At 38.6% G+C, this 27280-nt stretch overlaps 1 protein-coding gene across 1 annotated transcript; it reads right to left on the bottom strand.

The window, feature by feature from the left end:
• Positions 1–1399: 1399 nt before the first annotated feature.
• On the bottom strand, positions 1400–26191 carry xkr7a (XK related 7a). Its single transcript, XM_073823193.1, has 3 exons — positions 25676–26191; positions 10474–10673; positions 1400–5142 (listed from the first exon to the last, which is right to left on the bottom strand). Exons 1-3 carry the CDS (start codon positions 26188–26190, stop codon positions 4175–4177), a joined length of 1683 nt encoding a protein of 560 aa, XP_073679294.1. The 5' UTR covers position 26191; the 3' UTR covers positions 1400–4174.
• Positions 26192–27280: the final 1089 nt, after the last annotated feature.

Genomic DNA, 27280 nt, shown 5'->3' with positions numbered 1-27280 from the left:
CTGAACTTTCTATTCATCAAAGAAACCTGAACAAAATTCTGCTCAACTGTTATGTTAACATAATAATAATAATAATAATAATAATAAATGTTCTTTAAGCAGCAAATCAGAATATTAGAATGATTTCTGAAGGATCATGTGACTGGAGTAATAATGCTAAACATTCAGCTTTGACATCACAGAAATAAATTACATTTTAAAATATATTCAAATAGAAAACAGTTATTTTAAATATTAAAAATATTTCAGAATTTTCTGTTTTTGCCTTATTTGGATCGAATAAATGAAGGCGAGCAGAAGAGACTTTTTCTTAAAAACATAAAAAATATTTTTACTGGTATTTGTAAATTATATCTTATATAAATTTAAAATTATATATTTATTACAAAAAATACTGCAATAATTTCACTATCAGAAGCATCACACTGTATTAATCCTATGTAATTTATAATTAGGGAATATGTTTACTTGAACAAATGTACACAACAGCACAATTGGCAATACATCTTCACGGCAGAAACAGAAACAAAATCTTAAATGTGCTATAGTCTATGGGTCAACGCAACCATACATTTTTATTTATGCAATTTCACACAGTAATGTGTGACTACACATTGCTCATGACACAATGTCACAATCTCTTTATACTTCCTCTCCGCATTATACAGTAGAATTGAATGCTGGTTTGCATAAGCCTTTGCTAAGCTCTAAGTTTCAGCACAACTCGTTACAGGAGTTAAAGTATCGTATCTATACGGGTCATTCTGTTATGTAAATATGCAGTGTGACGTCTGCAGCAGCTCATGAGATAATAAAATAGGATTAAAAAAAGGAGGGGGAAAGCAATTTCCGGATTCTTCAGATAAAATGTTGGCAGCAGGAGCATAATCAGAAGTTCCTAATAGCTTTGCAATAATAATCCTCAGAATTACATCCTAAAGAATTACCGTTATGTCGTTTAAAAACATATCCAAATCCATGAAATGCATTTGTTTAAGAATGTTGAGGGAATGAAAGGTTGAGACTATTACTAGACTATGTTGCAATACTTGCAATTCCACATTATGTTATGTAATAAGGCTTGAGCTAATATTTCCTAATCTACTGGTTCATTGTTTGTGGGGAATTAACCTTAGACTAATCCATCTGTTCAAAATCTTTTCTGGAGATTTTTTATTTTGTTTTATTTTTAACAGCTAATCCAGACAAATGCAAAACTGAAAATGAATAGTTAATGTAATATGAATGTTTTTACCTTTCTCATTGCTATTCAGCTGGTTTCCACGTGAGTGCAGTATACATCAAATAAAAATCATTGGCTAAGACTTGTGACTGTACTTATTTTTGGAACGAGTGTTCAAATGAAAAAACACTGCGGTATAATGCAACTATATCTCAGATTTCATTCAATTTGACAAGATGACAAGCAAAACAAAAGACACTCGTTCAGTTGATGCTTTGGTCAGGTCAGTAAACACACAATTTTGCTTGCTTTATTGTCCAAATAAAACACATGGCTGAAGATCGACATCCTTTTTTACAGTCGACAGCAACAGTCTTGCAGGTGCAGTGTAAGGCTTAACGTCTTTTAGCGTGTCTGCGGTAAAATCCAGCATTAACCAGAGTGAACGAGTATGATCTACATTGAAAAAGAACAGCGTACATGGCTGTGTTGAGGTGTTCCAGCTAGCACCAACATGGTAACACAAATGGACATATGTAATGGTTATGCCAAGAAGTGAAATAGTTACAATGGGTTAATGGACTTAGCAATAACATGATATCAGTAAACATAGCACAAACCCAAGGATTATTCATCTTCTCTCTATTCAACAGCCCAATAGTCAATCAATGCAAAATACTATGTTCATAGTCATTTGTACACAATAGGGTTACTGCTCTGTTTTTGAAAGAAAGAAAGAAAGATAGTTATTGTTTTGATCAGAGTAAAAATATACATTCTCATCGATGATATTAGATGATATGTAGTTGGGACTGATGACCAAATGTATCATTATCTTATTTAAATGTTAAATAAAATGTGAAAGTAATAGATAAAGACACTGAAGATATTGTATGGATGTGTTCATATCCATCTAAATGTTCACTATCCAAACATCTGTGAGTATTATTGCACCAAATTATGTAAATGACATGATCATAATGCTGATTAGACATATTTTGAAACATGTAAACATATGCTATATGATTTTTTTCTCCTTCAGCTCTCACAAAAGTACTTTAAAATGTGAACTTGTAATCTTTGCTAGCTTAGACATGTTTAAAATACTGTGGTATAACCATACGTTCCTATTACAGACATTTAATAAATCGGCTTGATCAGGATTCATTGTCCTTGAGTTGAACATTCATTCAATCCACTTTAAAGGTGCACTCAGCCATTTTTCAGCATCAGACCCATTATTTCCATTTTGACACAAATGTCCTTTGAGAACATAAAAAAAAATCCCACATTTTTCAGTGATACGTAATTCTTCACTTGAAAGGTGAGCGGAAATGTCTTGAAAAGTGTCCTTGATAACTGTGAACAGTTCTTTTTTTAAAACACAAAGAGTTTCTTGCAAAGTCTGATCCCCCTGTTCTTGAAGGCAACATAATCTGTGCTTAATCCTTCAATTATCTATCACACAAACTTTTTTCATATATATTCACTAATGTTTTGAACAGGGTGAAATGCACCTTTCAGATGCTGAATAGCCAAACGTAAGAAAATCTTAAGGCCTTTAATGAGACGACTCACACATTTTACTTATACCTACTACAACCTCAATACCCACTGAATTACGACCAAGTGGATTCAGTATTTTTTGTTTACGGCAGCTGCCACAAGAGATTTTAAAACACCTAGAATGGTTTGTAACGGTGTTTAGAATGTGTTTAAGCACCATTGCTGTTAACGTACCACACTGATATGTTGTTTTGATCTTTATACAGTTGAGGTCAAAAGTTTACACCCCCTTTTAAGAATCTGCTAAATGTTAATTATTTGACAAAAATAAGAAGGATCATACAAAATGCATGTTATTGATTATGTAGTACTGAGCTGAGTAAAATATTTTAAATAAAAGATGTCTACATATAGTCCACAAGAGAAAATAATGGTTTAATTTATAAAAATGACCCCGTTCAAAAGTTTACATACTCTTCATTCTTAATACTGTGTTGTTACCTGGATGATCCACAGCTGTGTTTTTTTTTTTTGTTTGTTTAGTGATTGCTAGAATTTGAAGTTCAGAGTAAATTTAACTTATTTTGTCTTCTGTGAAACATGTAACTACCTTCTGTAGCCTCTGAAGGGCAGTACTAAATGAAAACAATATGATTTTTAGGCAAAACAAGAAAAATGTACACATCTCCATTCTGTTCAAAAGTTTTCACCCCCAGATCTAATGCATTGTTTTTCTTTCTGGAGCATTTGAACCTTCTGTTATAGTTGCCTATTAATAGTCCCTCAGTTGTCTTCAGTGTGAAAAGATGAATCTCAAAATTATATTGTCATTGTTGGAAAGGGTTTAAATACACTAAAAAAAAAAATGAAAAACCAAAGATTATGTGGGACCTGAAGGATTTTTCTGAAGAACAGCAGGCAATTTAACTGTTCAGGACAAACAAGGGACTCGTGAACAACTACCACTAGACAAAAAACACAGTTGTGGATTATTCAAGTAACAACGCAGTATTAAGAATCAATGAGATGTAAACCTTCAAAATATTATTTTTTTTGTGGACTATATGTAAACATCTTTTATGTGAAATATCTTATTCAGGTCAGTATTAAATAAACAATAACATGCATTTTGCATGATCCTTTTTATTTTGATAAAATAATTAACATTTTGCAGATTCTGAAAGGGGGAAGCAAACCTTTGACCTCAACTGTAGATTTATCGTGGCCTCACTGCTTTCTTTCATTAATTTGGTCAGACCCCTGCCTGGCCTCCTAACCCAATAACCTGTAGTAATGTCTAATGTCACCACAGGGTGGCTCTTTCCTAGACAGTAGTGCATCATGTGCTTTCACAGATGGCAAGAGTCAATAAGGGGTCATGTGGAGATCTGACAAACTCTTCCTCTTCATCAAATAAAGCTGGACAGAACTGACATTTCTGCACACTAACGCATTCCATCTTTTATTTGGAGAGGGTAAAATGTTTCAGACTGTTGTCTCATATTCCATCACTTCCTTCGGTGTGCCTAGACGGCGGTACTGGATCCTCGGTGTGACCGGAGCAGCAGCTTCCAGTACCAAAATGGTCTTTCGCAGCCTGCGATCAATGAAGTGGGCGTCCCAGGCTGGGTACTGCTTCCTGGGAAGGTCAATGCGAATTACCGGCCCCTCTGTCCTTGGGGTGATCCGAGGTGCGGCGGTTCGCGAGGCCTTAAGGGTCCGCATTTTAAACACGTCTCCAACATCTCCTCCCGGAACTGACTCTCCTCCTTTAGTCCTCTGCAGAGTCCGCGGCGGACTGCTCACCGCATCCAGAGGAGGAGGAGCGGAGGTGGGCGACGAGACGCAAGGATCTGAAACAGCACCCACTTGGACGTCGCAACACCCAATATAGGCTCCAGATACAGGGCCGTCGGGGTGCAACAGGCAGTAGTAGACGAACATAAAAAATGTGCCTAGGGCGTAGCTACAGGCCACTACGCACACCACCACCACGGCGTAAAAGTCCGAAGTGGATGGCTGGCGGCATACGTACCACACGGCAGTGAGGGCCACGTTTTCGCCCAGGATTATGAGGCTGTAAAGCAGCAGACGGCAGCGCGTGGGGCCCTCACGCACACTGAACCAGCAGAATATGTACACAATGCCCACCATCATGTTGTAGATGATCTCCTCCCACTTGGACATACAGAAGTCCGTCTCACCTTGGATGATCCAGAAGGTCATGGCGCACCAGTGGGCCACGATGAAGATGCCGAAGTAGGGCTGGGAAATGGAAACGAAGAGGGCGAAGGCCATGGCACGGGCTCCCACTGTGAACAGGTGCCACAGCATGTGCACCACCACTGCTTTATACGACATCGGGAGCTTGTCATCACGAGAGTCCCGTAAGACCTTCTGATAAGACGCCATCATCCAGCCCAGAGACAATAGAGAGGTTGACGCAGACAGACCTGGATCAAATGAAGCACAGTGAGAAAGAGTGACGCAGAGAAAATGGATCACTTTTCATGGTACATTAATTAAATTTAATTACACTGTTGGAATAAGTATAAATTGATTCCAAGGCATTCCAAAGGAATCCAAGGCAAAAAGTAATAAAAAGCCATTATTCACATTATGGCTGTCACAATAGAAACATTAAAAAAGAAAAAAAAAAAAAAAAAAAAACACTTTGGCCTTCAGCCCTCAACAGTGTGTCAGGTATCAAATGAATGATGGGTGTAAGAAAAATTAATCTGTGACATTGGCAGCAACCAAAAAAGCCATTACAAGGGGACATATAACCTTGTTAGCCATTACAAAGTATGAAAAAATGAATGAATGAATGAATGAATGAATGAGTGAATAAATAAATAAATAATTTCATTTTGGGGGATAGTTAGATGGTGTTTCTGTGTATTAGGGAGGACATCTAGTAGCTAGTTGGCTACTGATTTACACTGCATGGTCTATAAAATAATAAATAAAATATAAACAATTAATTATATTAAAATAATATACAAAAAATTAAGCTTTTTAAATTTTTGTGATTTTATATTTTCACTGTACTGGAAATCTAAACAAATAATTAAAATATTACATAGACAATATATTTTTATTTAAATAAAATATAAATAATAAATTAGGTTTTTTAAATTAATGTTATTATTTTTTAAATGTATATATGTTTTAATTATTATATATATATTTTTTTCTTGATATTTAACATTATGTGGACAATATTTACTGTCTATTAATTTATAGTGTATCTTTTGGTAATGTTATGGTAATTTTAGATAGATCACGTTTAAAATATTGTAACGAGGTAATATTCTAAATGATCATTCATTCGACTTCTATAATTTTCATGTTAGTATATATATAGGAAGGCATGCCTTAAGTAGCTACTAAGTAGCTAAATAAAAAATATTAGTATAAATAATAAAATTAAAATAATGAATTAAATTCATTTTATTATTTTAAAATTATTATTATTTAAATTATTATTATAAATATTATTTTAAAGAAATCTTCATATTTTCACTGTACTAAAGCCAAAACCAATTCAAATATTATGTGGACAATATTTACGGTCTATTAATTTAGAGTTTAAAGATTCTTTTGTTAATGTTATATAATGTTAGATAGATAACCTTTAAAATATTGTAATGAGGTAATATTCTAAATTATTCGATTACTATAATTTTAATGTTAGATAGTATATATAGGGAGGCATGCCTTAATTAGCTACTAATAATAAAAAAATATTTAATTAAATTCATTTAATTATTTTTAATATTATTATTATTATTATTATTATTATTTAAGAAATCTTCATATTTTCACTGTACTAAAGCCAAAATAACTAAACTATTATGTGGACAATATTTAGTATCTATTAATTTTATATTTTTAGTCTGCTTTTATAGTAAAGTTAGCTTTAAAAATAAAACTGATTTACCTTTTTTTCCTACTTTTAAAACTTGGGCTGTCAAAAGGAAAAAAAAAAGTGTTCAATTTCATAGCTACTATACTTTCATGCCACAAATTTGCTTCACGTTCATTTCAAATCACAATCTACAGAAGCAAGGTTGATATTTCAGGTGAGGCTGTACTGTATATGATGAATGACAGTACACCTCACCATTCCTTTCAGAAAAAAAAAAATGAAATTCAGTTTGAGTACTGGCACACTCTCGAGAAGCTCTCATGAATATTTAATCAGGTTCCTGTCTGGCCATTCATCAGCTCACCCATTTAGTCAGGAGCAGTCAAAACGGAAAATCTCTCCTAATCAGCAAAAACATAATCATTAGCTAGCTCTCCAGCCGTCTCACATTGTACTGAATATGATTATGAGCGATTATGACAGGCCCAGCAAAGCACCTTAATCAGAACATCACTCTTCAGACTGGAAAACTGCAGGTCAGGACAGACCAAGAGGAAACACTCTTGCACCGATGCCAGAATTCTCTACACTGCTGACTGTACCCTGCGCATCTCCTGAGAACTGGATATGCTTTGTTGTGGAATCACATTTTGGCTCTCCTCAGGTTCGTTTTTATCTTTCTGGAAAAAGCAGCCTTCAGCAGTCTGAATAAATGTAATGTGAGTAGGGCTGCCACAGTGTAAATACTGCAGCTCGCTAAAATCCAGGCCGAATGGCATGGAAAGAAAGAAGGACGTCACATTAAATGACATTTTTAAATAAAAATCACATCCTTTAGTTAACTAGCTAAGAGCGCTCTATAAAAGTCACAGTTTGCGGTTTGACATTTGGATAAAATTCCGCAGGGAACATCTAACTGTGGCTACAATTGTTCCCATGGAGCTGAACTAATGCAACAGTGACTTCTCACAGCTCTGTAATCAAAGGCACCTGTCAAGTGGGTTTGTACCTATCACATGTCCCGTTCCCTCTTTGCAGAGCCAAGAGCAATTTAACTACACAATTAAAGATGTCACCATTATGAAGACTCTGACATGAACATCTAATGGGGTAATATTCTAAATGGTCCTTTGATTACTGTAATTTTCATGTTTCAATTATATATCTCTTCTGCAAATTTGGAGTGCGCTCTTCCAGGGGAAAATGAAAAAACTGTATCTTAACTGCTGTTGAATGGTTTAATAATTAATGAAAGTATTTAAATTTTCATCTGATAAAACGGTCAGCTGAAATATGCATGTATGCAACCCGTTGTCTTTCATATTCAGTCATACTGATCACATCCTTAGTAATTTACCAGCTAATTTACTCTTGGATTGAAAATGAGATGCTGAGCAAACCCATGCTGTGAAATTGCACTTTGATCTTTAATGATAGCCAAATGAATTTCAAAAACAGTTCTTATTGAGTCACATTTAAATTAGATATCACACTGCAAGAAAGGCACTGAGTCAAACTCTGTACTCTGTGACCTGGTGGATAGCAATATGACAGATTGGGTGACCGATGTAGTAGTCTCTCTGTCTCAGACAGTACGCCCACGGTCCACCCACAGCACGTTTTCTGACCGTCTGATGTATAGCGCACTGAAAAATGGGTTGAAATCATCAGTTTCAATCTGATTGGCTGGCATTATGTAAAATCTATGAGTAAAGGCACAGGTGTTCTCATCAATATTTCTGAAAAAGTACTAAGTACTAGATCTAATCTCTATATTCATAAAAGTTTGCAACGTTAGTGGCATCAAATCATTGAAAGATGTTTAATAAGAAATGTTTCTTGAGCAGCAAATCAGCATTTTAGAATGATTTATGAAGGATCATGTGACACTGAAGACTGTGTATTGATGCTGAAAATTCAGCATTGATATCACATTTATAAATTATATTTTAACATATGTAAAAAAATATAGGTATTTTAAATCACTATAAAAATTCACAAAACCATTTTTACTGTATTTATATTTGTTATCAAATAAATGTAGTCTTGGTGACCACAACAGACTTTCAAAAACTTTAAAATAGTAGTTGAAAAATGTTATGTTATGTTTGAAAAATGTTACATTTAATATTTATATCTTTTGAAGTCTGATTACGAAGCTGTGCCCATAAACAGCACATAAAAACATGATGTGATTGATCATTTTATATTTTTTATATACAGTGCATTGCGAAAGTATTCATACCCCTTCATTTTTTTTCACATTTTCGTATGTTGCAGCCTTAATATGTTAAACTGCTTAAAATTACTTTATTTTCATATCAATCTACACCACAATGACAAATCACAAAACACATTTGTAACAACTTTGCAAATTTATTAGAAAGAAAAAACTGAAATGATTCCATTGCATAAATATTCATACTCTTTTCTGGGACACATGAAATTTAGCTCAGGAGCACTCATATTGCTTGTAGATGTTACTATACTTAAAGTAGAGTTAAACTGTGTCAAATTCATTTGAATGAGCATGATTTAGAAAGGCACACACCTCTCAGAAAAGGTCTAACAGCTGAAAATGCATATCAGAGCAAAAACCAGCCCCGAGGTCAAAATAACTGCCTGTAGGGCTTAGAAACAGGCTAAGGAACAGATCTGGGGAAGAGTTCCGAAAAATTCTGCTGCATTGAAGGTTCACAGAAGCATGTAGCCTCCATTATCCATAATAGAAGAAGTTTGGAACAAATTCTTCCTTGTGCTGGCCTTCTGGCCAAACTGAGCAATTGATGGAGAAGGGGCTTAGTCATACTGGTGACCAAGAATCTGATGGTCACTTTAGTTGAGCTCCATGATCATATATGCAGATAGAACATCACTGCAACACTCCACCAATCTGGTCTTTATGGTGGTGTGGCCAAATTCAATCCTCTCCTCAGTGAAGACACATGAAACAAGCAAATAAGCACCTAAAGGACCCTTAGACTGTGAGAAACAAGATCTCTGGTCTGAAGAACTTCAATTCTAACCATCATCTTTGAATGAAACCAGGCACTGCTCATCACCTGCAGAGTACCATCCCAAAAGTCAAGTGGGCTGGTGGCAGCCTCATGCTGTGGGGCTGTTTTTCAGTGGCAGGGACTGAGGGACTCCTCAGAGTAGAAGGAAGCTCAGTGCACAAAAATATTGAGATAGCCTTAATGAAAACCCAGTCCCAAGCATTCAGGGCAGACTGGGCAGAAGACTCACCTTCCAACAGGACAATGACCCAAAGCACACAGCAAGAGTGGCTTATAGACAACTCTGTGAATGTCCTTCAGTGGCCCAGCCAGAGCCTGGGCTTGAAAGCAATCAAATATTGCTGGAGAAACCTGAAAATGTCTGCCAGCCCACATCCAAGCTAACAGAGCTGAGGCGAAGTATGGCAGACAATTGTCAAATGTTGACGTGCAAAGCTTGTCGCATCATACCCAAAAAGACTTGAGGCTGTAAAGGTGCTTAAACTAAGTAATGGGTTAATACTTATGCAATATACTTATTTCAGTGTTTTATTTTTAATACATTTAGAAAGTTATCACAAATCTGTTTGTCATTATGGTGTATGGAGTGTAAATTGATAATTAATTTGAAAGTTTAAAAAGTAATTTAAAGCAGTTTAAAATAAGGCTGCAACCTAACAAAACTGAAGGGGTATAAATACTTTCATGAATGAAGGGGTATGAATACTTTTGCAAGGCACTGTAAATATCTTCTATATCCGTTTGTCTAAGTAGGCGGTTCTTAGTTCTTAGTCATATTCTGGCTACTCAAGACTACTGATAAAATATGAATATAATTAATATGACACAGACAAATAACACAGCTTCTTCTAGCACACTTTGTGAGCCGGTTTTAATCATAGGTGTCATCAGCTTACCTTGCAAAGGGAGGACCTGGCCGGTATGGACTATAATGCTGAGTTGCAGAATGAGCTGAGGTGCGCTCTTCAGGAAGGTCTCAAGCAACCTCAGCCTGCTGATGTCAGCGTACTCGAACATCGTACGCCAGTAGAAGTGTTTGTGCTCATGTTCCCCATGCCAGCGGCTTTGCACGCCCAGATATAAGGCATGGACATACCTGGAATAAAAAGCATAGGAGATCATTTCTGTACAGAAAAATGCTAATTACACTACTGGTCAAAAGTTTGGAAAGTGTTTTTGAAAGAGCTCACCAAGGTTGTAATATGAAGAAAGCAGTAATATTGTGAAATGCTCTTAATATGCTCATTTATTATTATCATCATCCTCATTGAAATGGATGTTTTACTTTTATTCAGCAAAGACACATTAAATTGATCAAAAGGCATTTATAATGTTACGAAAGATTTGTATTTTTCAAATAAATGCTGTTCTTTTGAATTGATTTCTGAAGGTTCATTGAATGATGATGACAGCACTGCGACGTCCGAATCATATAGTAAACTTTGAAAGATCGCTGTCGCTACAGATGAACAACAAGTTGTTTGAAACGGCTTTGGCCGCTACAATGAACGAGTTATAATCTCACATCCAAATGTCACATGTCTTTACATGTGTGTAAAGCACGCACAGATTCTGGAAAACAACTGTGAATGAATCTAATTAAACAATTCCGGAATAAATCGTGGGACACATTATCCGTGTATTTTCCGGAATGGCTGTGTGAAAGAGGATGAAGTTGACGTGCCACTGGTCTCTTATATTAACGTTGTTCGGAAGCCTGTGCAATGATGTAGTTTCGACATATATAGACTGAACAGGGTTTTCTCGACTTGTTTCTGTGTTGTTGTTGCTTAGCAATAAAATGGATGCGATGTTGTCTTTGGGTTTGACAAAAGGAGGGTGGGACGGTGTTTGGTGCTCTGGGTGGTGACTGAAGGCGGTGACTGAGTAGATCGGACGTCACATTTTTACGGAAGTCACAGTGGCTCGTGAAAATGAACAGCTACTTTATGCAGGCTGTGTGAATTTTCCTGTGGATTGACTGTTTTGAAACTTTTATGGTAGTTACATAGCCCCTAGACCTCAGTTATCATGAAAAAAGCCAGGAAATTTCGATTTTGACAATATGGGACCTTTAAGAGTAGTGTTTTATCATATATCATGTTAATAAGAACACTTGAATTAATAACTTAAACTTTGAAAACACACTTTAGGACATCTTTTGTGCCTTAAGCATCTCTTCAAACGTTGCGGACCCAAATGGCACCCGTTTGGTAGAATGACTCATATTCAAATAGAAAACCATTTCTTTATATTTAAATTAAGTTTTTAAATTGTAATAATACATCACATTATTACAGTTTTTACTGTATTTTAGTCAAATAAATGCTGCCTCTCTAAGCATAAATGTTTTCAAAATCGTTTTAAAAAATCATAATTATTCCAAACTTTTGACAGGTAGCGGAAACTGGAAATTCCATAGTTAACCTCAATGTGACTCTGCAGGTTTGGAAAAGACCTAAAGTCTGCCTATAATGTCAATGTGACCAGCTGAAAAAGGCTGTACACTTGTCTGGGCAGAGTGCCAGTGCACTATCGAGTGCTCCAGCATGTCATGTTATGTCCTCAGCAGCACCACGGTCTCCATGCTGTTGCAGATGTCTTGTGAGACACACCAAAGTCGCACTTGAGGTTACATGGATGTCAGAGAGCACGTTTTTCATGGGAGGGATCACTGTCTCTTACTTTCGTTACTTCAAATTTCCTGATTTGTGACCTCAGGACTGCACTGTTTATCCTGTGAGATGGATGTAAGTGCCAGAGGAAAGGAGAGAGTGGCGTTTTGGAAGATATGAAGCAAAACCTGCAGCTGTGCATTGGAAAGATATTTATGTAAACCCCTTGAAAAAATCTGACTTTCACTGGACTTAATTTGTTTCCTTTGACAGGAAGTGCCATGATATTTCAGTCTGTCTCAAGGGTAGCGAGAGTAATAGAAGTGCTCGCTGGATGTCAGGAGATTGGCAGAATGAATTACCCTGACTTGATGAGGTCTATAAAATTGCTCCACAACCTTCTCACAACTTGCTGTGCGGGAAAAAAACAGCCTCTGAAAGAAAAATCAAGCAATAGAGAGCCTGCGAGGACGGCTGTCAGCGAGCGTGCCTCAAATTTGACAAGTGACACAGAGTCTTTCTTTCTCTGAATAAAGAGTGTGTTTTCAATAAAACCGAAAAGCTCTCTTTGCTTGTAAAATTCAGCCCTCTGGGCACATGGATGATATCAGACAAACTCAAACCTTGAACCCCTGACCGCAACTCTTTTTTTTTTTTTATTAAAGAAAAATGAGGAAAACATGAACAAATAGGCAGCACCACGGCTGAGAAAACATCTCTCAAACAGCCACAATTGGCAGGCAATGCATCAGTCTCCATGGTGACGACTGACAAACATTGCAGCTGACAAGCTTGGCCCATTACTTAGCTTAATATAACCCAATTGGAGACAATCATCTGTTAGGCCTGCATTTTGCACAGACAGTGCAATATAAAGACAGGTCGGAGTTGGCTCACCACACTGATTATGTGGCTGTTCACCTGCCATTAAACTCCATTTGAATTCAACAATATTCAGAATGGCCAATTGACCCATTTGGTTACTCAGATGGCATAGCTAACCAATTAGCACTCAGCTATTAACTGGCAGGGTTCCTGTAAGTCAGTTAAATACCAGATTTACAATCCCCCCACCCCCCTCTGCTAAATTACAATGCTGATCACACCCTTGAGAATGACAGCAGAAAGTAAGAAAGTACAATCTGATCTAGAAATGTTCTAGATCAGATTTCCAGTTGGCTGGAATCAGGCTGTCATTTATTTTATTGAACAGTAAAGCCCTGCTGAGGTGGTTATGAGACACTGGATCATGTCATCATGTAACAGAATTAGGAAAATGGAAGTGCTTTCTATTTCCTGTCGCCATATACAGTACATTTCTTTCGTTCCTTGCTGTCCTTCTCAAGAGTGTGATCTTCTGAAGAGACATTGAGCCTCTATAGGTTCTTTAACAAAATCTAAAAACTATTTGACAATATTGAGTGTAAATCAATGTAGGACTACAATCTACCAGCCAGGGAGAAAGCGAAAGACTATTTTCCACATCAATAAGTCAATTTAAGATGGATTAATCTGTATCTATCCTTACACTGCCATACTGTGCCTGTGCAATTATAATATTTGTGATATGCACAAGATATGACAGAATTACTTGCATTTCCAGATTACTGGAAACATATTTTTAGGTTGAGTACATAAATCAGTTCAGACATATAGGAATAATAAATTATTTAGCCTCTTATGCATAATAGAGAGAACTGATCCTTTGCAATGTATGAAACAAAGTCTCAGCTTTCATATTCTGTCATTTTGCAAGAAATTTAAACAATAAATATTGTTTTGTGGCCCTTTGTTGTCGTGACAGACCACTTCAGTTCAAGGAGCAAATGAATCCATCATCTTTTCCTCTTTACTGTTTATTTCACAAAATAAACATGAATGAACATCAGAATGCATCTTACTTTAACCACAGAAAGACAACACAGGGCTCGAAATTAACTTTTTTACTTGGTAGCACTGGTGCTCCCAATTCCAAAAAGTTAGGAGCACCAAAAAAAATTTAGGAGCACCCAATTTCTTTTTTAGTAATGCACTGATATTGATTCTTCATGGTTGATTTTGATTGTCAATGTTTTACAAGCAAATGGGCTGATTCTGAAAGTCTTTTTTATATATTTATTTTACGCCTTAAGCAAGGGACAATAATGAATAGTAATATGAGTACATGAACAAGATGTTTATTTTTTCTATTATAGGTACAGCCATTTAAATTAGAGGCAACCACTGCATTTTTAAAAAACCTACATAAATAACAAAAAATATTATAAATAGCAAAAAATAAACAACACAGTTCTTTCTTAGTCGTGTAGTAGACAATAAATGCAGCCATAATCAAAGTACGCTACTCTTTTTTTAGAGACCGAGTCTTTCAAGCATGATACAGAGCTATAGACAACTACACAACTTATAATAGCCCGCTTACAAATAACAGCTTCGATATTTTATGTAGTCTAATTTGCGCGCAGTGGGGAGTTGCTCTCTAAACGTGGGGTATTAAAATTGCTTTTGAATGCGCGTTCGCGTTTTACTTTTGGTTTCCTTTTAACGATCCCGCGAAACTCAGCGGTGCTGAGCGTGCCTTCTACAATACAAGAGATTACTTTAACAAAACCTTTTGAAAGTAGTAGGACACAAACGGGATTTGGAAAAGCATGTCCCCAGTGGAAATTACGCCCCTGCGTGAGTGCAACTCTGCCGCTGAGTTATCATTTGATGCGAATGTATGCCGCGTTGTACAGTAGCCTATATTGAGACTGAGGCGCCAGAATTGTATCCGACAGAATGTGCGCTGTAGCACGAAATATCGTGTATTTCTTCAAAAGCAGATTGTGAAGACCTTTAATTGTCCACAATAAAAATCGTCGTATCACACACCATTAGTTGCAATGCAGTTTGCGCAAATCTGGAACAGAGGATGGTTGAGAGAAAAAAACGGTTCAGCACAGCTCAGTGACAGGGAGTGATTGATGGCTAATGTCTCAAATCTGCATTTAATGTAAAAATGTAAAGATTAAGTTCAAATGGTTATGTAATGTTGGAGATAACAGCGAATCCTGTCCCTGCATCAGCTCAGCTCACAGCAGTCTGTGCAGTAGTTTGGTTAGAGAAAGTTTTGTAAAGAAATGAAACCAAGCCGCACCACAACAATTTCTCACACTCGCACAAATGCTCCCAAATATAATTTGAGGTCACGCAGGTTAAATTTGGGGAGCATATGCGACCAAAACAGTCGCAATTTTTAGCCCTGCAACAATACACATGATTTTTCAAGTTTAAGTCCACCGACATTTATCTACCTGTCTGGTTTGTTTGTCAGACATAAAAGACAGATTTGCAGTTATGATTGGTCAATCAAACTTCCTACAAAGAGTCAATAGAGTGTTTTCACAACGCGTCATCAATCACCAAATTGGCGGCACTGAACGTAAACAAGGCCACTGACTGAAACGAATGAAACTTGCATAATTTGCTGAGTATTGCTGCTAAAAATGGTCAATTATTGTCAAGTTTTGGGTTGTACTAATCGGTCAGACCAGGGAAAACATTTGGAGTACTACAGACAGCCAAACATTATTACATATCATGAAGAAGAGTGCAAAAAAACTGTCTGAGGAACAAAAGGCATTTGTGGTAGGCCAAACTTAACCAAAATTTCCAGGGCATTTCCGGTCAGGTAGGTGAAATATTAGGCTAATATCTTAATTAATATTGCTCGTAAGTATGTTAACCACCTACTACTTTAGTTTGGCAAAATATTGCTCTCTTTCCTGCTTACTAAGTCCTTATCTATATGATTTAGCAGCTTCCATGTGTTTTCTGTGGTTTAGACAGCACAAATTAGCAGAACAACATTAGCAGACCACTATTTAGTAGTACAAAAAGATGCAATTCATGCTGTTGTTTACATTCGAGTTTCACCAATATGGCCCTGCATCCGGGAAACTGACCAAATCATGACACAAATGCAAACCCGCTAGTGAGGAGTGTAAAGACATTTAAAAGTGTTTAATAAAAAAGGATTTAAGATCACTGAACCAACCTATATGCATTAATACCAAATTTAATTTTATCGGTTAAATCAAGTAGAAATAACCCTTTAAGGTAACAAATGCAGGTTTTCACTTTTTACAGTGAATGTAAACATATTAAAATTTCTGTCTTTTAGATGCATTTAATTTTTTACTCAACCCTTCATATTAGATGTACCTTCAAACAAGCACAAATAAACACACTCTGCCTTCACAAACAGCCTCCCTCAGTTTATCAAACTCACAGTAACCACAGCTCAAGTTTTATTAGGTTCCTTTTCTTGTCACAGTTAATCCCAGCGCACTCTCTCTCAGGAATATGTCTCAAATAGGAATTAAGCTGTTTGGCCAGCAGCAACAGACATCCCCTATCGCTCCTCTAGAAAATGTCCTCAGTCCTTCCTCGGTAGAGTTTTACTTTGTTACCCAGAGGGGAGAATCAATCACACAGTGCTTGCAAATTATCTCATTGTCACAGATGAGACTGTTTTTAAAACTGGTGTCTTTCGCCTTTACTCTTGCTCACTCACACTTTAGGTCTGAGTCTGATGTATTTATAGATTTAAACACACTTTTGACATGCTCTATAGGGCACCACACCTGAAAAAAATGTCATGCAGTGTAGTCTAATTCATATAATGGCTCTTATGTTACGAATCTTTTAAGTAAATCAAAAACAGTGCAACCAGCGTAATCTGATTCACAAACAAATGACTCTTATGAACCGATCATTTTTAGTGAATCAAAAACCAACAGTTGTTCATAAATGTTGTTTTATGATCAAAATCGTAAGTGAAGATGTTCATTAAAATAATTAAAGGTCCACTAAGGCGCTTTGAAACCATAGTTTGAAACACGCAACATTATTCCTTGTGCTGAAGCAATTTACTAAAAACAGGGAGACAGGGCCTCGCCCTTTTTAAATAGCCAATAGCTTTCGCTTATATCACAGTTTGGGCCAGAGCCATTGAGCTCAGTAAAGCCGCATTTGACAGCATATGACAGTCATAATCTAATCCACATCGCTAACAGTCTGTGTAGAATTCAAATGGGTTCGATGCCTTTTGTGGTCTGCGCCGACTCGCGCCTATGATCCGTGTTATCGCATCTCTGGACCAGAGCAGAGTGAGAAGCGCTGAGGGGGTTCGTGTGAAAAAGCGTGAAACCAGACTTTTTTCACTTCAATAGAAAGCATATTTACACTCTGAAATGAATCATTCTCTATCCTCTATATAGTGCACTACGTGCCACTCACAGCACAAAATTCTAATTCTGTTAATAAGCGACCGATTTCATCTGCAAGTTCAGCGTCTATTTATAGTGTAGGAGGCGGGACGTTTCGGATTCTAGAGAGCATTTGATTGGACAGAAAATTTGATGAGAAGCTGAAGTGCAGGGTGATGTCAATAAAATCGTTCATCCATACTGGTGGAAGTTAGAGACTGTAAATTTTGGCATGTTAAAAAATAAATACGACCTCACGTTTTGTCAATCACGTTTACACACTGCCTCTGAAACATCCGTCCGTCTTAAAAAATATTCGGATCAGGTTAGATTTTCTGCGTTGTCACATCCATAGCAAGCACTTTGATAGGAAAGGATGACGAATATGAAAAAAAATGCACTAAAATTACGGTGTGATAATGATCATATTGGCGGCACTGAATGCAAACAATGCCACTCAACTGAACAAAACTCACATATTTTGCTGATTATTGATGCTGAAAGTGGTCAATTATTGTTTAGTTTTGAGCAGCACTAATGGGTTGGACCAAATCTGAAAAAAAAAAAAAAAAAAAAATACATACGAAAATGACGGACTCATTGTGCAAGGACCTTTAGTTTTGAATACGTATGTCTTGTATATGCAGATTTTGTCATTGTTTTAAATCATATTTATACTAAAAGTCAGAAAACTTCCATTTTGATTCCATTAGGACTTTAAAATAGACTAAATTAATATGTATACCAATGAAAACTGTTGCCTTCATTTTTTACATCCTACAAACAGTTTTTGCAGTGCATGTAGTCATTTCTCTCAGCGCAGTCTGTGTAAAGGTGTCTTTTCGTCTTCGAGGGTGGTGACTGATCCTGATTGATCCTTCTCATCTGATGCTGCAGGGAACATGGAATCGAAAGCCGTCTTTGAACATTTGCTGTGAACCAGGTCAGAGTACTCAGAGGGGACTCTCAAATATGACACGCTCAAAATGCTTACTGAAGTCTTTGGTTAAACAAAAAAGTGAGAAAGAGAATATTTTATCGCACATCACTTAGTTGTATCATTATTTTATGTCTGATGTAATTACAAGCCAGGAGGGGAAATTGCTTTATAATGGCTAATTTTCATATCAAACAGTTTTCTCTCTATCATTCCCCCAAGCATGCATCTCAACCCTTAAAAAAATGACAGTTTTTCACATCTACTCTCCACCTATCATTCCTCACCTGTTCTTCTTTGTAACAGCTCAGTGCTCTCTCAATCTCTGGCTGTCTGCTGCAGGTAAGGACATGTAAACACTACAGCTATAATCCCTGTAATGCAGAGATGTGACAAGCTCAGTGCCGGTGGCAGCTTTAATGGCATTACTGCTAATTCCAATCAAACAAAGACAGAGAGCCTGGGAAGCTCTGCTCAGAAGCTTTTAAGCAAAGACTCAGTCAGAGAGGTGAAGAACTGAAAGAAATCCATTGCGGGTCAAACAGAGGTAACATGAAAATGGCAAAATGCGCTTCCTAAAAGGTGCTATTCTTAGCTGTACTGATAAAAAGAGACAAAGGTAGAGCAGAGAATATTTCATTAGACATTGGCCAGCAGTGCCAATGATGTTTATCGTTAGTGTGACTGGAAATATTTTGAGTTAATTATACATTCATGGGAACTTAGCTCAGAAGAGCTTAGGCTGAAAGTCTCAAGGCTAATTTGTGAATAAAAAGGGGATAATGGTTCGATTTATTCAAATTAGATGAAAATGATTTCCCAATTGTGCCTTATTTGCAGGCCGGCTGGTTTGTTTTGAATTGCAGATACCCTCATTCTCTTTCTGTAAAGCGTCTGCCGTCTCATTAATTGAGGACATGAACACATGAACTTCGTCTCCAGAGCTGTACAGAGAGTCACTTCACAAGCATTTTTACCATTTCATTTGATAAAAATTAGCATCATGTCATATACACACAGAAACTTAAAGGTCATCATGACAACCTGTCAAAAAAAGTTTGGTCTAACTGGAATTATAACAGAAATTTATTATTATTGCACAGTAGAACATACTTCTTAAAGCAATAACACTACTACTACTTAACACACAGAAAGTCTTCATTATAACTTGCTAATAAAAGACTGGTCTAACTTGAAGAAATTAGGACAGGAGTATATTACTATTGCACAGTAGTATGTACTTCTTTAAGAAATACTACTACCAATACTATGAATAATAATAATACTACAATTTATTTAAACACTCAGAAACTCAAAGGTCTTCACTATACCCCACCAATAAATGTTTGGTCTAACTTGAATAAATTATGACAGAAATATATTACTATTGCACAGTAGAATGTACTTTTTAAAGCAATACTACTATTACTACTGCTAATAATAATATAAATAACATAACAGTAAAATAAGGCACTATAAACCTACAGTTGAATCAATGCATTAAGAGCCAGAGGTTTAATCTTTTGAACAGAATTAAGATGCATACATTTTCTTTATTTTGCCTAAATATATATTTTTTCATTTAGTACTATTCTTCAGATGCTATAGAAGACACTTACATGTTTCACAGAAGACAAAATATGATAAATTTAGTCTGATCTTCAAATTCATAAAGTTTTCACCCCCTGGCTCTTAATGCATAGTTTTTCCTTCTGGAGTATCAGTGAGTGTTTGAACCCTCTGTAATAATCTTTTATGTGAAATATCTTATTCAGGTCAGTACTAAATAAAAAATAACACACATTTTGTATAATCCCTCTTATTTTAGTAAAATAATTAACATGCAGATTCTGCAAGGTGTTGTCACGTGGGAATAAGGGAGGTCTGGGTCCAAATGCAGGTAAAGATAGTTTAATGAAAATAATAACAAAATAAACAAACCAAAAGGCCAACACGGCAAACTAAACATAAACTGAAACATAAACTGAACAAAACAGGGAACAAGGTCTAAGGCCAGGATCAGGAACACAAAAGTACATACAAGACAAAAGACAATGCAGCCATGAAACAGGAGTGAAAAGTGAGAGTTCTTATAGTCCAGATGATTGTGAACAGATGTGAGTGATCAGTGCTGATGACAAAGACAGGTGAATGCAATCAGGAAGTGCAGTGCAGGAACAGCGACCTCTGGAGGCTGAGGGAAGACCCACAGCCCCGATCATGACAGTACCCCCTCCCTACGGAACGGCTCCCAGACGTTCCCAAAGTCTGGAGGGAGGAGGAACGGAGGAAGGCAACTCAGGGGGAGGGATGGCGGGCCAGGCCCGTGCAGCGGAGTCCCATGGACCGGCCTCGCCGCCCGAGGAACGCGAGCCGGCCCCGCCGCCGGGTCAGGAACAGAGATAGCGGTCTCCGGCGCGTCAGGCACAAAGATAGCGGTCTCCGGCGCGTCAGGCACAAAGATAGCGGTCACGGCCGCGTCAGGAACCGAGACAGCGGTCGCCTCCGCGTCAGGAACAAAGACAGCGGTCACTTCCGCGTCAGGAACAGAGACGGCAGTCAGTGTCGCATCAGGAACAGAGACAGCGGTCACTTCCGCGTCAGGAACAGAGAGCGCGGTCGCCTCCGCGTCAGGAACAGAGAGCGCGGTCGCCTCCGCGTCAGGAACAGAGAGCGCAGTCGCCTCCGCGTCAGGAACAGAGAGCGCGGTTGCCTCCGCGTCAGGAACAGAGAGCGCGGTCGCCTCCGCGTCAGGAACAGAGGTCTTGGTCTTCGGGCGTCAGGCACGGAGATAGCGGACACCGCCGCGTCAGGCACGGAGATAGCGCACAACACCGCCGCGTCCGGAACAGAGAGCACGGTCACGACCACCTCAGGCACGGAGATAGCGGACACCGCCGCGTCCGGAACAGAGAGTACGGTCACGGCCACCTCAGGCAGGAGGGCGCGGACACCGCCTCGTCAGGAACGGAGACAACGAACACTTCCGCCTTCCCACGGAAGAGCCTCTCCGCCCCCACCGCAAAGCAGGAACGCATTCGCGCAGTCTCGGCCCTACATGCTTCCATCTCGGCCAGGTAGGCGTAGATGACCTCAAACCGCTTGGCCGACGCCACCTCGAATGACATCCCCACCGTGTCGGGAACAGAGCGGGTGGTCGCTGCACCCAAGCGGGGGGACGCCGCCTCCTCAAAAAAAATCCTCCCCGCTGGACCCATCTGGGATGGCTGCATTCTGTCACGTGGGAATAAGGGAGGTCTGGGTCCAAATGCAGGTAAAGATAGTTTAATGAAAATAATAACAAAATAAACAAACCAAAAGGCCAACATGGCAAACTAAACATAAACTGAAACATAAACTGAACAAAACAGGGAACAAGGTCTAAGGCCAGGATCAGGAACACAAAAGTACATACAAGACAAAAGACAATGCAGCCATGAAACAGGAGTGAAAAGTGAGAGTTCTTATAGTCCAGATGATTGTGAACAGATGTGAGTGATCAGTGCTGATGACAAAGACAGGTGAATGCAATCAGGAAGTGCAGTGCAGGAACAGCGACCTCTAGAGGCTGAGGGAAGACCCACAGCCCCGATCATGACAGGTGTACTGTATGTAAACTTTTGACCTCAACTGTATATAAAGGTCCAGTCAAAGAAAAAATACAGTGATTCAGATTTTTGGTCATACCGCCAAGCACCAATTATGATAAATTTGGTAACAGAAGAAAGTAGGCAAATCTTCTAATAAAAGGGTCAAGAGCAGAGATCTGATGAAAAGCATGCGTGACACACAGAGAATGACACAGACGCCATGAGAAGGACAGCACACGTGTTGTGACAGCAGCATAAATGCAGCTTGATCGAAATGACCAGCAGCTTTGTGATATCAATGGCAGCAAACATCATTAACCCCGTGTTGCCCTGCGGCTCAGCCTGCAGCAGTGTCCAGTCACACAGAAGCTCGGCCTGTCACCGCTAATCAACGCAGGCAGTGAAAGACAAGCACATCGCCGCCTCTGTGTTTACAACCACAATTACACAGTGCTCACTCCCTACACATGCCTCTAATATGTGTGGGTGTGTTCCTATTGATTTACATGTGACTGGATTAAACTTTTGGCTGTGATTGTGGGCTGCAAATTCTTTCTCAGCATTATTATGGAAATTGCATTGTGAGTTGCAGCACACTGTCTGTCAGCAATCAAGACGCTTAGCACTTGATAGACACTTGCACATTCTGCTCAGGCAACCACACTGAGTGAAAAAAAGTGTGAGGAAGAGAAATCGAATGTTACTGTTTCTTGAGCTCAGTTTAGAAATAGAAAATCATCATCTTTATGGCTTTATGGCAGGGTAAAATCTGGTGCATATAAACAGTGCAGACAGGAGTAGTTCACTCAAAAATGCTTTTGCTGAGAATTTTCTCACTCTTAGGCCATTCAAGATGCATCCAGTCCATCAATTACCATCTTGTGACGAGAAAAGCTGTATTTCTGCCAAAATACCAGTTCATAATCCATAATAATGCCTCCTTGATCTGTGCATATTTCTCTCCTGATTCAAATGAGACACCTGGAGAAACAATATTGCGGACAGAGGACTCTTATTTTAGCTGGAATCAACTGTTTTAAGTTAAAAATGTCCTAATGATGGATTTGTTTATTGCAAAAGTGCAGCTTTTCACACATTATGTCAATTGATAAACTGCAGCCTTGTGGATTACTTGTAGATTATTTTGTTTTTACCCTCATTCTGACGGCATCCATTCACTGCAAAGGATCCATTGGTGAGCGAATGTTGTAATGCTAAATTTGTCCAAATCTGGTCCGATGAAGAAACAAACTCATCTACAACTTGCGTGGTTTGAGAGTAAGTCAATTTTCAGCATACTTTCATTTATGGGTGAACTATTCCTTTCAGCAGAAAAATAAATGACAAAGAAATATAACTAAATTCTACTGTATCTCACAAAGGTGAGTACATCCCTCACATTTCAGCAACCATTTTAGTATATCTTCTCAAGGGACAATACTATAGAAATGAAACTTGGATATATTTTAGAGTAGTCAATGTGCAGCTTGTATAGCAGTATAGATTTACTGTCCTCTCAAAATAACTCAATATACAGTCATTATTGTCAAAATAGCTGGCAACAAAGTGAGTACACCCTAAGTGATAACAGCAGTATGTTGTTTCACCATGCAAAGCCACATGTCCTATTCATCATGTTTATGTTTTTGTCTGCTTAACAGGACCATACAAAGTTGTGTATCTTGTATTAGAGCAGTTCAAATTTGGTGCTTTAAGTACAATTCTCTCATACTGACCACTGGATGTTCACCATGGCATCTCATGGCAAAGAACTCTCTGAGGATTTGAGAATTAGAATTGTTGCTCTCCACAAAGATGGCCAAGGCTATTAGAAGGTTCAGTAACACCCTGAAACCGAGTTACACTACAGTGGTCAGGGTCATACAGAGTTTTTCCAAGAAGGGTTCCATTCGGAACCTATGGTTTGCAAGGGTCGATAAATGAAGTTGAGTACATGTTCTGTGCGTCAGGTGCAGAACCTGGCTTCAAAAAACAGATGCATTAGTGCTGCCAGCATTGCTTTAGAGGTTGCAGAAGTAGAAGGTCATCGTGTCAGTGCTCAGACCATATGCCGCACACTGCAGCAAGTCAGTTTGCATGAGCATCATCCCAGAAGGAAGCCTCTACTAAAGCTGGCTCACAAGAAAGCCCGCAAACAGTTTGCTGAAGACAACCTGTCCAAGAGCATGAATTACTGGAACCATGTCCTGTGGTCTGATATGACTAAGATAAACTTGTTTGGCTCAGATGGTGTCCAGCATGTGTGGTGATGCCCTGGTGAAGAGTACCAAGAAAATTGTATACAAATGCCTACAGTTAAGCATGGTGGTGGTAGCATCATGGTCTGGGGCTGCATGAGTGCTGCTGGTACTGGGGAGCTGCAGTTCATTGAGGGAAACATGGATTCCATTATGTACTGTACATTTTGAAGCAGAACGTTATGCCTTCCCTCCAGAAACTAGGCCAAACAGCTGTTTTCCAACATGATAACGATCCCAAACACATCACCAAAATGACAACTGCCTTGCTGAGGAAGCTGAAGGCGATAGGGTGGCCGAGTATGTCTTCAGACCTGAACCCTATTAAGCACCTGTGGGGCATCCTCAAGCATAAGGTGGAGAAGCACCATGCATCTAATGTCCAGCAGCTCTGTGAGGAGTGGAAGTTCCATGCCCAGGATAATTAGGGCAGTGCCAGATAACAATGTTGCTAACACAATATATTGTATATTGACACTTTCACTTAGGGTGTACTCACTTTTGTTGCCAGCTATTTTGACAATAATGGCTGTATGTTGAGTAATTTTCAGGGGAAAATAAATCTATACTGCTATACAAGCTGCACACTGACTACTCTAAAATATATCAACGTTTCACTTCTATAGTATTGTCTCTTGAGAAGATATGCTAAAATGGTTGCTGAAATGTGAGAGGTGTACTCACTTTTGTGACATACTGTAATTCTTCATACTGTAGCTATGTTTGAAATTAAACCAAAGGCATTGGGAAGTAACATGACAGACAAAAAATCTTTTGCACTGCTCTAAAGACAAAGGGATTTCAGAGTGTGCATAAGGCGATTTCTGGTGGACAGATTGAGTGGATGAGTGGAGGAGTCTCTCCGGGAGATTATTGACCCAGAGCTCATGAGAGGTGGAGGAGGAAGAGGAGGAGGAGCCTAGAAGCAAACGGCTTGGAGATAATGATGAATTGGCATGGGACGACAGGAAATACAAGGAGGATCCCGTTTCCTCACTATGACTGCAGGACAGTCAGAGGCGATGCAAACTAACAGCAGTGAGGTTGAGTACTGTGATGTCTTGCATCATTTCTGTAGGCTTTTTTCTCATCATAGACAGCACTACTTACATAAGTGGCCACTGAATGTATTTTCCAGTGATTGATTCTTGAATCACTATCCTATATTTGGCGCCCTCATACACTGAATTTAATCAATTTGTGCAAAACTGCATAAATATCAACTGCATAAAAAGTTGTCCCTAGTATTTTGTTAATATAAACCTTGTCCTCTTAATAGTTTAATAATATGGCCCTGAATACCCTTAGACGTGGGTGTGGATTAGTTGCACGCCAAGGGAACGCACAGGATGACAGAACAATATGAATGAACTGCTGATGTGACACCTTAAAGGAATGGACTATAGATTTGTATCTCATTATAAAGAGTTCTAAGCACTCACGTACCTCCAGACCTGCGCCAGCTGAAGAACGTGCACAATGCTTTGGAAGAGCCACATGCAGGCTCTGCAGCAGCTCTCAGCGCTGCTCCGGGTTCCGGTGACCGCAGCGGAGCGGCCAGCGCCCCGTTGATCGCTGTCCTTGGTGCTGAAGTGGCTCTCCGCATTGGTCGCCGCTACCATGGCAGCCGCAGCAGTGCCGCTCCCGTTGGCGTCCGAGTAATCGTAGGCGAACCATCGGAAACTGAGCACCTGCACCACCACAGACGGAATGATGATAAAAACGAGTGTCGGAGCGAACCACCAGTCCCGCCTGAGATAGTAGTCGGCAGCCAGCCACAGGTCTGAAGCCCCGTCCGAGAAAAAGACCAAGAAGGAGCAGAGGGTCCAGCAGCAGTCCAGGAGCGAATACTCCTTCCCGACGGGACGGCACTGGGGCGAGCGCTTCTCCAGCCCGGGGAGGCACGTCGGCGGAATGTCATTCTGCAAAGAAACGGCTGTACCGTCTGATTTCGCGGCCATGTTTGTTGTAGAAAAGAGAGTAGATGGAAAAGAGAGACGGGAGGGTGAGAGGGAGGGGGTCGTGTGTCTGTGTGGGAGGGAGAAAAGAGGGCTGGGACAAAAAACGCTTCTCGTTATTCCTGCTTCAACATCTAGCTCCTGATTTTCCACCTGAAAGCAATTTATCACGGCGGTCGCTGACAGTAGGCGTGCAGGCATGCGTATAGATTTTATTCAGAAGCCTATAATGTAATATAGATTTAATAATACAGCGATAGGTAAAGGATATCCATTATCACTGCCTGAGAGGAAAGGTGCCTCTGCAGTTCTGATTCAGATTCAAATTTAGTGCCTGTATCTCGTTGTCTCAAGCTGGATCAGTTCATGGAAACATAAAGTATATTAACCTGTTAAGTCCCAAATTATGTTAAATCATGTACATTGAAACAAATCAACTCAGTAACATAGTAACATATAAGTTAATGCACGTTATTTAATAGTTATTTAATAAAATAATTGCAAAATAAATGTAAGTAAAATAGGATATAATATATAGTACTTTTTTACATTTTGCTACATAATGCATGTAAATATTCATAAGATACAAAGCTATAGCAGTTTAAACTGCTTGACTCTTCAGAGTCTCGTTGCCTTGTAAACAGCGGCGCCTCATGGGTATAGTAGCTAAATGAAGTCATAATCTCCCCTTGAAGTGCAAATGCATTCATTTAAAACAGCTAACGCCACTACCAGTCAGTACACATTAACATACATAGTGGTGTTGATTATAAGAATGCGAATTAAGACCAAAATCAAAATGTGATGTAGATATTTGATCTTTGTAGATATTGAAAACATTAGTCAAAATGCTGTAAGAAGTAAGAAAATTAATTAACATTCATCCGATTTCAAACGTTTTAAGCTCAGATTCATACTGTGATTTTTGGGATTCTCTGTTGTGGTTATATTAATATGTTAACACCTATATATTAACACCTTGCAGAATCTGCACAATGTTATATTATTTGACTAAAGTAAGAGGGATCATACAAAATGCATGTTATTTCTTATTTAGTATACTGACCTGAATAAGATATTTTACGTAAAAGAC

The sequence above is a fragment of the Garra rufa genome, chromosome 18, assembly GCF_049309525.1.
Source record: "Garra rufa chromosome 18, GarRuf1.0, whole genome shotgun sequence".
Classification (NCBI taxonomy): domain Eukaryota; kingdom Metazoa; phylum Chordata; class Actinopteri; order Cypriniformes; family Cyprinidae; genus Garra; species Garra rufa.
Note: the sequence above shows the minus strand (reverse complement) of the source record. Positions and strands in the feature narration are given on the sequence as shown.

Excerpts from the sequence above, each read along its gene's own strand:
- xkr7a (XM_073823193.1), bottom strand. The coding sequence starts at position 26,190 with ATGGCCGCGAAATCAGACGGTACAGCCGTTTCTTTGCAGAATGACATT. Across the intron at positions 10,674-25,675 it reads CAGCTGGCGCAGGTCTGGAG|GTATGTCCATGCCTTATATC; the intron begins GTACGTGAGTGC and ends TTTTTATTCCAG. Across the intron at positions 5,143-10,473 it reads CCAGGTCCTCCCTTTGCAAG|GTCTGTCTGCGTCAACCTCT; the intron begins GTAAGCTGATGA and ends CATTTGATCCAG.